This window comes from Chlamydotis macqueenii, chromosome 1 (genome assembly GCF_036417535.1).
Source record: "Chlamydotis macqueenii isolate bChlMac1 chromosome 1, bChlMac1.mat, whole genome shotgun sequence".
Classification (NCBI taxonomy): domain Eukaryota; kingdom Metazoa; phylum Chordata; class Aves; order Otidiformes; family Otididae; genus Chlamydotis; species Chlamydotis macqueenii.
Genome location: NC_141556.1, coordinates 77,843,805 through 77,857,220, shown reverse-complemented (window position 1 = coordinate 77,857,220; position 13,416 = coordinate 77,843,805). Strand labels below are relative to the sequence as shown.

General features: G+C 37.6%; 1 protein-coding gene across 2 annotated transcripts in view; it reads right to left on the bottom strand.

Moving 5' to 3' along the window:
* The window catches only part of ARHGAP8 (Rho GTPase activating protein 8), an 81,506-nt gene that overhangs the window by 31,278 nt on the left and 36,812 nt on the right, over nt 1-13,416 (bottom strand). For both annotated transcript variants that reach the window (XM_086757653.1, XM_086757660.1), the window contains exons 5-8: nt 13,131-13,262; nt 9,659-9,745; nt 5,736-5,834; nt 4,520-4,630 (exon numbers count right to left, since the gene is read on the bottom strand). In XM_086757653.1, coding sequence (XP_086613779.1) covers nt 4,520-4,630; nt 5,736-5,834; nt 9,659-9,745; nt 13,131-13,262 — 429 coding nt within the window. The remainder of the gene's footprint in view (nt 1-4,519; nt 4,631-5,735; nt 5,835-9,658; nt 9,746-13,130; nt 13,263-13,416) is intronic.

The window sequence follows — 13,416 nt, the reverse complement described above, 5'->3', positions numbered from 1 at the left end:
AATGCATTCTTCCTCCCTGGTCACGCATGCACAGCATGCACAAGCAGAAAGATTATGACCGAAAGGAAAGCACCCTGAAATGTTTATGATAACAATTCAATAAGCAAAAGCTGCACAGTTGGGGCAATTTTGTGCATTTTTTCTTCCCCCCCATCCCCATCCATGGCAATAAATAGAAAAACAAAATATTTCCTCTCTTCCCACAAAAGATACTTAATTTTATATTTTAAAACAAACTGGAGGAAACAGAACAATGTCAATAGCTAGTCAAGGTCAACTCTGTGCTCTGTGCTGGAGCTCAGCTGTAGTCTTCCTTGATTACAGCAGCAATCGGGTGCAGCAACAGGGATTTCTAGGAGCTTGCTGAAAACACAGTAGAGGACAATGATGCCACTTAGCCCATATAGTCCATTATTAATTCCTTTAAAGTGTTGCAAATTTACAAAGCTCCATTTGTGCATTTTAACAGTATTTATCTGATCAACATAAGTAGAGGGTTCCCCAATTTTTTCCTTGCCTTTTTAAACATAAAATCTTTACTAATGGGTTTTAGAATAAAAAACCTATTTTTCACCCTGACATGCAGTGCAAACCAGCAAGGATATATTCTGAACAGCTAATTCCTGCTGCTATACATTTTGTGTGTGAAGGTAGCATTGCTGAAAGAACAGAAAAATAGTCTTGCTATATCAACACAATACCTGAACATTCTTTGAAATGTGTGGATTTATAAAAGCCATAGCTACTAGTGAGTAACAGAAAGACATTTTCATAGTACTGTAGTACTTTCCTCTGCAAGTCTCTGATCACTCCAGGCTGGGACATTATACCTGAGGAAGTATGGCTGTACGCTTGCCCTGTTCTAACACTGCTCCCTGCTACCATCTGCTGTTGTCTTCCATTGGAGACATGATGTGAGGCTTGATAAACCTTTCAACTAGCTTATTACGGTTGTTATTCTCCTCACTCTATCTGCACATAAGAAGCCTGAAGTAGCAAGTTAGAGAAGGACATAACAAACACTAAAGATGCCAACTATCCCATCCACTCTGGGCTGCACATTCTTAAGTACCTATCAAATCCGAGCATGGATTCCTATTACATTATAACTGAAAAATCAAGTGTGGACAAAACCTTCTCAGGAGGACTGTTCTGTCTGATACCTCCATGAAGATGAACATTAGTTTCAGTTGTGTTATTTTATATTTTCAAGAAAATCATATAGTTTTTAATGTCAATTAAAACCTTTAAAGGTGCAATCTGGCAACCAAGCAATCCAAGCTGGGGATCAGAAACGGTATGGAAAGACTGTCATTCAGCAAACTGAGCAAGTCTGCTCTATATATGCAGGCATAAAGAATTAAATAGGAAGACAACCAATCTTTTTTGATCCCCCACACTTTATTTTAAAGACATCCTATAAGCCAACTTTAGATGATTTAACTGCCTTTACTAAGCTCATTTATTATTGTTTGAAGGAGAGTGATTTCTACGGAAACTTCAGAACAACTTGGTACTAGATTCAAGTTCTAGCTGCAAAGACCAAATGATCGAGTTTTCACAGGAACCCAGAACAAGGAAGGTTTTCCTCTTCACATCTGTGCCTAATATAAAGTACACGCTTAAATCCCAGACAAGTAAATGTAAATAAAGCTGGACAGACACTTACAATGAAGTCACCTTGTTGTGTGTTTGTTTTTACCTCCCCACAAAGAGCTTAGGGTGACACTGAGGGGTTAAAGAGATCAAATGCAACCATTTTAAATTCAGATTTTGGATCCTGAGTGGATGGGGGTAACATAAGAAATAAAAGTTTTGAACTAACCTGATAATAAGCCTTTCCGCTCACTCATAAATAAAACCCAATTCAGTATAGATTACATTTCAAAGAATTGTACTCGCATCTGTCACAGACCTTCCATGATTTTTAAATGCTCAGTTGCCTTAAGCAATTTTGAAAATCTGACTCTACAAGGTTAAAAATGTCTTTGTGAGTTAACATATTCCTCCAAGACGAGGCACTGGTCACAGACAGTCATTTATCAGTGTCTAGATGGAAACTTCCTTCAGCTTTGTTTTTCTGTCCTAACAAAATAGGTTTTTTTTCCTCCCACACGTTGGACAAAAGTGAGATATTTTGAATGAATATTTAGTGACTTGTTGCTCTTCAAGCTTATAATTATAGCTCTGGAAAGCAAATGTATTAACTAATATAAACTGAGAAAAAAGTTAAATGAGGAAGTGTAAGAGAGAGCATTCCCCGCTGCTTTTAGGGAAGTACATTCAAAACCACAGCCAGAAGTCATTGGGATACCATTATCAAACATCTTAGCAATATTAGGCCCCCTATGAGGGGTTTGGATAAATCCCATTCACGAATCTTATACCGGCTGAATAAAAATCATCATCCCAGAAGTACTGAATCTGATGAAATCTCAGGCCTATGGGTCCTCAGCAGCATCCCTGACAGTACAATTTTTACTAACTGTAATGAAAATTCACAGCACAAATATTCCCATAAGCCTATACAAAATAAAACCAGAGTCTCCCTGTATGTCTCTTTAGAAAAATGGAAGAGCCTCACCCAGGAGAAGACTTCAAACCTGCCTCTTTGCTAGACAGGTGGGAATTCACTGCCATTTTGCCGTAACAGTCTATAGAGCTCATAAAAGCAGGGGGAATTAGCAAAAGCAATTTATTAATGAAGATGAGAGTTGATACTTTTTTTTGGTTCCGACTTTAGAAGCTGTCCATGCATATCATTCCCTCTCCTCTGGTAACTTTACGTTTTATCACAAACACAGTCTAAATTAAGTCCTTTATTTCTCATTTAGAAGTCACAGGGGATTTGTTTATTTGTGATCTTTATGTGGTGATGCAGCACTGTCTCTTCTGCAAGAGGGAATTTGGAGAAGGGTGGGCAAATAGAAAGAACAAATATCCCTGTGTACATCCATTTTGGACACCCGAGTGCTGTGAGCTGCACCCTCACAGGGGGGGCGTTCCATCAGCACCTCCATCGCCAGTGCTTGAACTCTCTGGGTCAAAAGTGATAGAAACGCCTTGCTCAATGTTTCTCCACCCACAGGTCTTCCACAGAAAAGCTCTTATAAGCAGCCACCCTTTTTATACTTGGGAAAGCTAGGGCATGCAGCAAGGACATGGTTTGCTGATGGTAACACAGCTGGAAAGCAGTAGAGCCAGGAAGGGTGGCCACTCCACCCTCACTGTGTGCAGCCCTGCATAAGACACTGTTTACTGATAGGCACAGTCAGAGAAATAAAATATGACTAGCAGATGGTAAGAGTGGCACACAAGATGCTGCCTGATCACATAAGCCTGCAAGAAGTTTGACAGAGCTGCTTGAGCAGCCAGGCTGGGCTGGAGGCAAGTGACAGTGTGCCCTGATGTCTGCAAACAGTTCTGGTTTTACTACTGCAGCAGCGGCACAAAACGTTGTCCTCCTTAATGACCCAGTGCAGCCCACCTAAAAGATAATCTCTGAATTAGGGAAGTGAGTTACCATGTTTTCAAGTGTTAGGGGGAACTCTAAAGAGGAATCATAAAAGTTAATGTCATAGTAGCTCTTACACAATAGATATTGATTGTACTAATTTCAGGCCTTCCAGTGAGGACAAATGCTTAGCATTTAACCAGGGGAAAATTACATTTTATATCTCATTTACAGCTGAATTGTTAGAACCAGAAAAGTAGACTGAGGGTGGGAAGAGATTCCACAAATGTCCATGCATCAGACAGCTTAAATTGCCTTTGCTGAATGTGAACAATATTCTTCAGCTGCTTTTGAGAAGGATGCCATAGAAAGATGACAGAAATGACTGTGGGTAGGAAGCTAGAAGGTTTTGTGGGTTTTTTTCTGTTTTTTTTTTCTTTTTTACAAAAATTGAATCTTGCAAGTACTATTGCCACCCCATTCCTTGCGCAAAGTAAATAATTTTTTTTTTATACCACATACAGTGCTGCAATTTACGTAAACAGCTGTCAGGGCATTTCTGGAAGTGAGTGATTTTATTCATTTCATAAAACTCTGATCAGAACAATATGTGAGCAACAAAACAACAATATATAAAGGCTCAAACATCCATTTTAGCTTTATGCAGACATTTTGAAGCCTGAAGCTTTGTTTTGGCTTTGCTATCCACCGTCTAAATATGTCCAAAACACTTTCATATTGCCAGCATCCACCACCAACAGATTAGCTCAAGGCTCTGTCATATATGGGCAAATTTCCATCCCCTGGGAGAAAAGTTGTGCACTGTGCCGGCACTAGCTACCACAAAGATACTGTAAACATGAAGACCAGGCAGGTCACACAGACTGAGATACTTGTCCTGAATTCATAAAACCTATCGTCTAGCCTTGTGGTTTTGTGGTTTTCAAAGAGAATAAGAAACCAAACATAAACAAAATATTTGCAGATGCTCTGTCCAGTGAATCTGCACATTACAGAAGGCTGCAGGGTATAGAAATTTCGTATTTTAGAAATCTCATCGCTTACTATTGCAGGCTGACTCCAAACTGCTGAGTAGGCAGAGGTGGCCGTGGTGGAGGAACTTTAACCACAAGTGGTAGTTTTCCCTTTTGTTTTTGCCGAAGATTTTCATCATGTCTGCAAAAATAAAGAAATCATTGACTTTCTGTGCATCACAGTTGACAAACTATATATATGAACTGCTACTAGTATTGCTCATGATCCTGGTTTCCTGACAATCTTGTACATGCTGCAAGTCTTACAGAACTCGCATTTAATTTAAGCATTAGGGAAATCTTTTAAGTAGTATTTGTGGGAGAATGCTTCAGCCAATGGAGTACAGTAATAAAAGTGTCCAAAAAATAGGCACATACTATAATTTAACAGGAAAATTTAAACCTATTTGCTACTCAAAATACAACTCCCCTTTCTTTGGCAACCACGGAGTCCAATTTATAACCTTAGAGCTGTAAGATATTTTCTGTTATTCCATGTTTACACAAAAGGTGTGTAAAAACCCACCAGGCATCAATAACAGTCATAATCAAAGCTTCCAGCTACTTTCATTCAGCAGTGACATAAAATCACTTCCTGTCAGTACATCAAAGCATTTCCATGTAAAGCGCTCTGTCGAAAAGACTGTTATTGATACTAATACTGACACTTGACAATTCCAGCCCTATGCATTTCTTTTTCTTTTCCTCTCCTGCCTCCTCTCCAATATTCCTCTCTAACAGACGTACACGCATGATATAAAAGAAATGGATCCACTAACAATAGATGTATCCATAAAGTTTAAAATCAATGAACACTTGATGAATGGGAATGCTCTTAGGAAAAGGAAGTGACTTAATCTGTTACAAAATGCAAGCAAAAAGGTCAGGATTACCTTTATGCCCATGAACACTACATGATACTCATAAGCAGTAATGACATATGGATTGGTTTTGTTAACACTCACACAGAAGCCGCGATCATACTAAGAAAACTCTCCACAAGCATCTGCAGATGTTCCAAATCTAGAGTAGAGAAAGCTATATAGTTTTCTACAAACACCTGACACACTTCAGCACATCTTTGATGGCAATGTAGCTTTCAGAATTAAATCTTACAAAGCACAGACAGGTAAATTAGACTTTCAGTCATCGAAGAAATAGGATTAGATTCTGCTTGGAATACAGTGAACAGGATGGAAGTCTACCTGAAAAAAAGTGAGACAACATATTTTAAATTTGCCACGTACCTGATGACTTCTTGAGGGATATTTAGCTGGTCATATTTGAGATGCTCTCTCAGGTCACTTAAATAGTTCAAGTAGGTGATTTTTTTCCCAAACTTATGGCTTAAAAAAAAAAAAATCACAAAGTAGTATAAAAATCAGCATGGGAGGAACATTTACAAAGGGTTTAGTTTCTATTACAAAAATGTAAGTGCTGATGCAACTCAAAATTAGACTGTAATTGAAGCAGCAGGAGACATAAGATGTACTTCATTTCATATGATCAAACATATACAGTGCATGCCTGAGAGTCTGATTTGAATAAAAATAACTGACTTCCATCTGAATGCTTTGTGATTTGCATAGATATGAAAAACACTGCTTTAAAAGCCACCGAAAAACAGCTTTCACACAGCATTAGAAAGCTCACTAAAAGAACTGTTAACTTTGGAGAAAACGTTACCAGGCCAACAGAACAACATGTTTGTGTTATTTAGATATTCCTCCCTGCCAAAAGACAAAATAATAGGTCTGTAGACACAAACTACAAAGTAGTAAGCAACAGGTGAGATTTTCAAAGTGTGGATAGTGTCTGCCCTTGAAGTGTTGGGCCATCAGCTTAATCTATTTTTAAAACAACTGGATAGCTTCTAGAAAACATCCTGAATAATATGTTTTTTCTGTAAGTTGCACAAAATAGATTTCCAAATTTGAAGCACCAAGTATCACTAGTTTAATCTTGAGTTTCAGCCAGAATACACTAATTACAGGCTGAGGTGTTCAAATAAGGTTCAGCAACACATTTATACACATGGTCTAAAATAATTTCATATTTTTCCACAACACAAAATATCTGTTCTGTAATGAAGTGTCAAGTAAAATAATAGACGGTTATGATAAAAAACGTACTTTGCTTCAACTTACTTTGATAGTAACATCGGAGAAAAATTCTCTCGCATAAATGAATTTATCCCTGGATTGTCAAATACATATACACACACTCCCTCTAGTGGGAGATGGTACAAACGTAAGTCACTCCAGTATTCTAGAAGCTTTTAATTGAAATGAGCTAAATCTTGCTAACAGGCAAGTAATTTTGGGACACTGACAGATATCAGCCTGTGCGTGTACAACTTCAGAGCTCTTCAGTGTCTCTTCTAGCCAAAACAGCTTGTGATTTCAACATCTTGCCTAAGCCACAGGCTAGCACAGAATTCTCTAACCGATCACCCCTGGCAATGCAGGACAGGTTACAGAACACATAATTTCTACAAAGCCATGGGCAATCAGGAATTATTGCTGTTCCTTAAAAATGCCACATCACCACCCCCACCTAAATGTATATTAATTTGATAACAGGTGGGTGGCTCCTGTTAGCTCACACACAGAAATGTGCTTTTCTTACAGTTTTTTCACAGTTTAGAAAAAATACATTTGACTTTACACTACCTTCTTGTTCATCTCTTTTGGGACTGGAAAGGAGATCAATCAACTCCTGGAGCTTGAAAAATTTTAAGTATTTACATTTTCTTAAATACTTTCAAATACAAATATCTCAAAATACTTATTACTTTTGTTCTTCACTCCAATAATTCCGTCATTCGTCCAGTTCTTAGCAAATACATTGTTCATGTAAAAGTACTTAGGTCATGTACTAACAGGTACTAACGTACTAATAGACCTCTGAAAAATAAATACATGCTTCTTGATAATGAAATTTATTTTACAACTGTGCTGTTTATTGGAAACACTATCTAGAAATTAGTCTGGGCTGTAATTCAGCAAAGCCAGGAAACAGAAAGTGCAGAGGATTTTTCTCCTCCTCTTCTTCTGAACTTTGATTTAATATTGACACTTAAATAAAAGTATGATCTGCCAAGATAATATTATTCTAAACTGGAAAAAAAAGGTATTGTGAAGAAATTTTAAATTGTACTATTCTAGTAAATTAATTATATAAATAAATTAAATTATTTATGTAATTACACCCTTATGTTTTCCCTTACTTGACAAACCCAAGCTTAAGTCAACACAAAGATGCAAAGCACAAATGGATGTGAGCATCTGGCAATTAAACCACTTTAAGAAGTAAAGAGAGTTTTTTCTTAGCTTCAGCTAATTCCCACCTTCTGGCTTATGGACCTTTTCAGGCTTTACTCATACTTTCAATTATTTTGTCAGTCCCAGTGTACAAATACCTTTGTTTCTGTTGGTCACATTTTAACAACAGAGTAGAGACGCTAAATTAGACTCAAAAGAAGTATCCAGGTACACAGTGGCAAAAGTCAAGTACAAACAGGAACAGCCAATCCTGATGAAAACAAGGTCTTCAGAAGGTCAAGACGATGATGTATCTAAGATGACAACCCCTGGTTTAAATTTTCTATGCTAGATATGAATGCTTAAGCTTGTCAGGATCACTCATTTTCATATCGAAGGTAAATAAGGATTTAATTGCCAGTGTATCATACTGTTCCAAGAAAAAAAAGTATTCATCTTATTTACAACAGACACAGTAAGACCCAGGGAAAACAAGTATTTGGAACAGGTATCTGTAAACTCCTCTTATGTAAGAATTAGCAGCCAGTTATTACTCTAAGTCAAATAGCATGGCTGTTGTCCAGTTGTGGCTCCACCAAGTGCATTAACATGCACAGACTGAAAACTGCTGGTGTTCCAAAACCACTTTTCCAGAGCTATTCCCAAGGAGTTCTCAGCTGCCTCTGAGAAAGAAGTTGGTTCCACCTGAGTGCTGTAATGTTCATCAAGAGTTTTTCTGTTGTTATTGGTCCTTGGTTTTTTGTTGGTTTTTTTTTTTGTTTGTTGGTTTGTGTGTTTGTTTTTTCTTCCCTAGAAAACTCCCCATACCCATCCTACAGCAAATCAGGAACAAAAAATCCATCCTCATTCCTGAGGCACGATCAGCTAGTGGACATTCTGCTTCTGTCATACTTTCCTCACTGTTGGTCTACATCCTGGATCTCTGGCATTTATTTTACTGACAGTTAAAATGAAGATCCATAGTCAGTCTTATTCTTTTAAGAACAGCGTATTCTGGAATGATTTTTAGTTATTATTACTTTTTTTTTTTATTTTCACATGCTTCTTACATGTTCTGATCTATCTAGAAGTTAAACTTCTCCTTTCTAATTAATGAGCTTTCTACCAGCCAGAAGTTGAATTAATTGCAAGTCACTGTAATGGACATTTTCAGTTGGTCCATTATGGCTTCTCAAAATCAGGTTTTGTCCTTCAGCACTGAGGACATTCATAATATAATCTGCAAAATGTGAAAATTACTTTGAAAGTGACAGAAGTTCAGGAGCAGAAACTAAGAGAGCCCAACCATCCTAGCACTTAGCAATATCTGCCCCTTGTTGCTGGTTCCTTGCAGATCGCATCAATTTTACCATGTAAAGGAAAAGAATGCACCAGTAAAATACATCCACCATCACCGTTACACCTTTCATCTCAAATTCTTATGGGCACTTCAGGGCTTATCCACTACTGTGAACACACAAGTAGTATCATTCCTATTAATCTCAGCACTTAAGATCCGATCAAAGGTTAAATATTTATTATCTGCTTTACTGTACCACCTAGTAACTTCAGTCATGGACTCGGTTCTATTGTGCTAAGTGCTGCCAAACAATACAAAAAAGTCATTCATGGTCCACAGAATAACTATGTTTTAAAGTGATATTTACTTTAACAGACGAGTAAAACTACTATGAATTGAGATTCCTTTTCCTTAGAAAGAAGAGAACTCTACCCTATTATTCATACCCAAGCTTAAGTTCACCTTATTCATTAGTTCAAGACAGTTTAAATGGCTATTGTGCTGTTACCTGACATATTTTACCTCAAGGCTTTTTAAAAGCAACTTATTAGAGAACAAACCATCCTTAAACTAAATGGGAAAATCTGTTGAATAAGCTGCCAAGTACCTTATAAGAGGCTTAAAGATATTCCACAGAATTTTTATGAAGTTGGTTGGATGTACAACATAGAGTGCTTTAAGGTTCTTCTTATACCTAGGAAAAGAAAATGAAATTGTTAGAAGACCTTTGAATAGCAGAGATGGTAGAACTGAATAGCTACAACCTAATGAGAGGTATTATTACAGGAACAATATACAGCATTCTTTTCAAATACATTAAAAAGTCCTAATACAGAAGAAACTGAATATAAAATGAAAAAGAAAAAAAATTTTAAATGGTCTGTTTTGATGAGAAAATAGTAGGCCAAGATAACACTATTATGTTCCTAACCAATGTCTGCTGTATCATAGATTTAATATTAGAGGACAGAAGAGAAATTAGGCAACTTGGAAGAAAACTGAGAAGAGAACAAAGAGTCTATAAAAAATTCTATGATATAAAAAATTACTTTCCTTCATCTGCCTTTATTTGCTCCTTACAGGAGTTTCACGTTGGAGAAAATTTCTGTATTTTCAGGTATAAAATTTACATTTACATCTTTTACTTTCACTACTACTTTTGTCTTGTTTTGCCAGTAATTACTAAAGGTAAAACCAACTGCACACTGTTTTGTATTGGATGGTCCCCTTTGTATGAAACAAAAACCATTCTCTATTATAGCACTGCTTGATTCTACAGTGTCATATCATGATACATAAACAATAGATTCTAATAGGCTGAAACTGAAATACAAACCAGGCAGCACAAAAAGACTCTGCTCTTATTCAGCGTTATTGCAAAATTAAACTGATAAATGCATAATGAAACATCCTGCTTTTATATATAAATTGTTGCTTATTACTTTGCCAAGTTTGCTTCCCAGTAGGGAGCACCACCCTCAAGTGTTTGCCATTCACTGTTAGAAAAACAATGATCACGGAATAAAATGATCGTGAACTCCTAAGAAAAAACCTTCTTGTAATAGGTGATGGTAAGAGGGGAAAAAGGGACCAACTCAGCAATTACAACATTTTTTCCTTTTGGGTTTTAATTGGGCCTATACAACATTGACTGAAAAAGGCATTGTTTTCACACAGCCACTATCATACACAAGCAAATGACCATCCCTGTGCAATTGGCACCATTGTGGATAAAAACCCAAAATCAACAATAAAAACTATCAAGCAGAACACCTGAGTTCCTTTGATGAAGCTCCCACTTCAAGTTTGTTCTGTACCTTGAAGCAGTGGGAATAAGCCGTTGCTTCTATAGAAGTTTACATACTGCAGTTTCCTAGATTACAATTAAATGTCCACAAGACTTTACTGGGCCTCTGCTGTAAACCTTCAAAGCAAGATCTATTCTTTTGAAACTATCCCTGTTGAACATTTTGCTTTCACGGTGCTAGCTAATGGCTAGCGTCCCTTGCACTCCCCTTCGTTCTCTCTTTCCTTTGACTCCCAAAACACGCACACAGAAGTCGTCTGAAAGGTGCTATTTTTTTTTCCTCTGGCTAGTACAGCAGAACATACATAGAATCATAGAATCATAGAATAGTTAGAGTTGGAAGGGACCTTCAACGGTCATCTAGTCCAACCCCCCTGCAAGAAGCAGGGACATCCCTGACTAGATCAGGTTGCTCAGAGCCTCATCCAACCTGGCCTTGAACGTTTCCAGGGATGTGGCTTCCACCACCTCTCTGGGCAACCTGTTCCAGTGCTCTACAACTCTCATTGTAAAAAATTTTTTTCTCATATCTAATATAAACCTACCTCCTTCTAATTTAAACCCATTACCCCTTGTTCTATCACATGTTGGGCTGTGAATATCGCTTTGAGCTTCTCAATGACAGCGTGCTAAGAAGTCCCAACTGTGAATAAATGATGGGTGTACAGTTGTCTGTTTTGCTCAGCTACCTGGGCTTCTCTGTTCCTCTTTGATTTTCCTGCTTTCTGGGTCAGGGTGGGGGAATGGAGAAAACAGATTTCTGGCATAAATAAGAGTGATTTAGTGCACTTGAGACATATGCATGTTAGAAGGCAACAGAACTGAAGACGACATTTCCCTCATACTGCCTCTCCCCACACAGCAACTGTAAATTTGGCTTGGGATTCTCCTAGAAGGAGAACAGTATGGTAGGGTAGAATTCCAACTCCATATAGTGCTTTATTTTCAGGAATTGTCATTGTACAGTAAAAAACAGTATTGTAGTCTAAATGTCTTACCAAAGACAAAATATAAGAGATCCTTTACCTTTCTTCTCCCTTACAATGCATCGGTTTTTCTTCAGGGACTGAATATTAACCATATCCAGAAACCTACTAGCAAAACCAAAAAACTTTCTCAGTCCGTTGCTGAGTGGAGAGCACTATCTCATGAAAGCAGTTAGAGGCTTCAGATGATAGCTTCCCTCTGCAGCTCTGAGGGCTGCTATGCAAAATCTCATCTTCTTGTTCACTGGGTTTTGGAGTTTCAGGAGTTTATTGAGCGAGATTCAAAAGAGTCTGAGCTTTGGCACTAGACCACCAAAAGGTGTTGTGCACATCTCAACTTCAATTTTCAAAGCAGAGTATGCAGTCCTGTGACATGCTCAGGTGTTTATATCCCAGTCTAGTCTAGAAATGCCCAAATAATCTTTTTCACGGCATCTTTTATGAAATTTGCTTCTTGTTCCAGCTCCAAAATGGAAAATGTTGGGCATGTATGATCCATCACCCCAAAATGCACATGCACATACACTCATACATGTCAGGAAAGAGCTATTTGTGTGTAATTTTGCTTTCAGTCATGTTGCCGTCTTGAGGTCAACTTACAATCAAGTAGATCAAGTAAAATCTTGCAAACAAGACTAACTGACTTCAACAGGAACTTTCAGCTCCACTGCTAAGCATGCATTTTCAGAGAATAAACACCAGAACCTTTGTTTACACTGTTAAAATGCTATTTATATAGAAGCTTTGGCCTTGACTGCACCCTAGCCAACTAAAACATGAAGCCATGAGCTGTAGCCATTGCTACTCCAAAGGTGAGGCATATAGGATCACAGTGGATCCTTCAGGGCTTTACATATAACAACCAATGAACACTGCAAGGGTTGTGAGATACGGACTGTTAAAAACTAATTTTTCCTTTTTTTGTATACAGCAAGCCTTGGGATGATCAAAGGTTCAAACACAACTGTGAGATAATCGAGAATGATGACTAATAAGGTGTCACAGGTGTCTTATTAAATAGTGCACAGAAAAGGCAATGGATCTTGGTTTTGTTCCCTAGGCTTTTCATAATTTTGGATAACCACTGCAGCACTCAGGCCATTCCTTAGCACTGCACAGAAGACACTTACAAGAGAACCAACAGCAACGGTATCATTACAAGAATTTTAATGGCAAAATTAACTCAGTTAGCTGCAGGCAGACAAGGAAAGATATGCTTCCTTCATGGAAGTTAGTTACAGGCATTATAAAACCAAAAAGATAAACCAAATATTTTGGAGACATACTTCCTGTCAAATTCTTTGTAGGCTGTTTGTAACCATTTCAGAGACGGTTTATTCAAGCTCTTCAGTCCATAGTGAAAGTAGACAACTGTATAATCATTCTCTACATACTGGTCCAGAGTATACTTTAAGTATCTGAGGAGAAAGACAATGTTTTAGTTTTAAGACAGTTTACTGGATAGGATTTTTAAAGTGCTGAGAAACAAAATCTGATATTTTTGTACAGTGACCGCAAATTCACGTTTGCTTCAATGTATTTATCTAACAAGTTCACCTTCCTCTAGTGGCA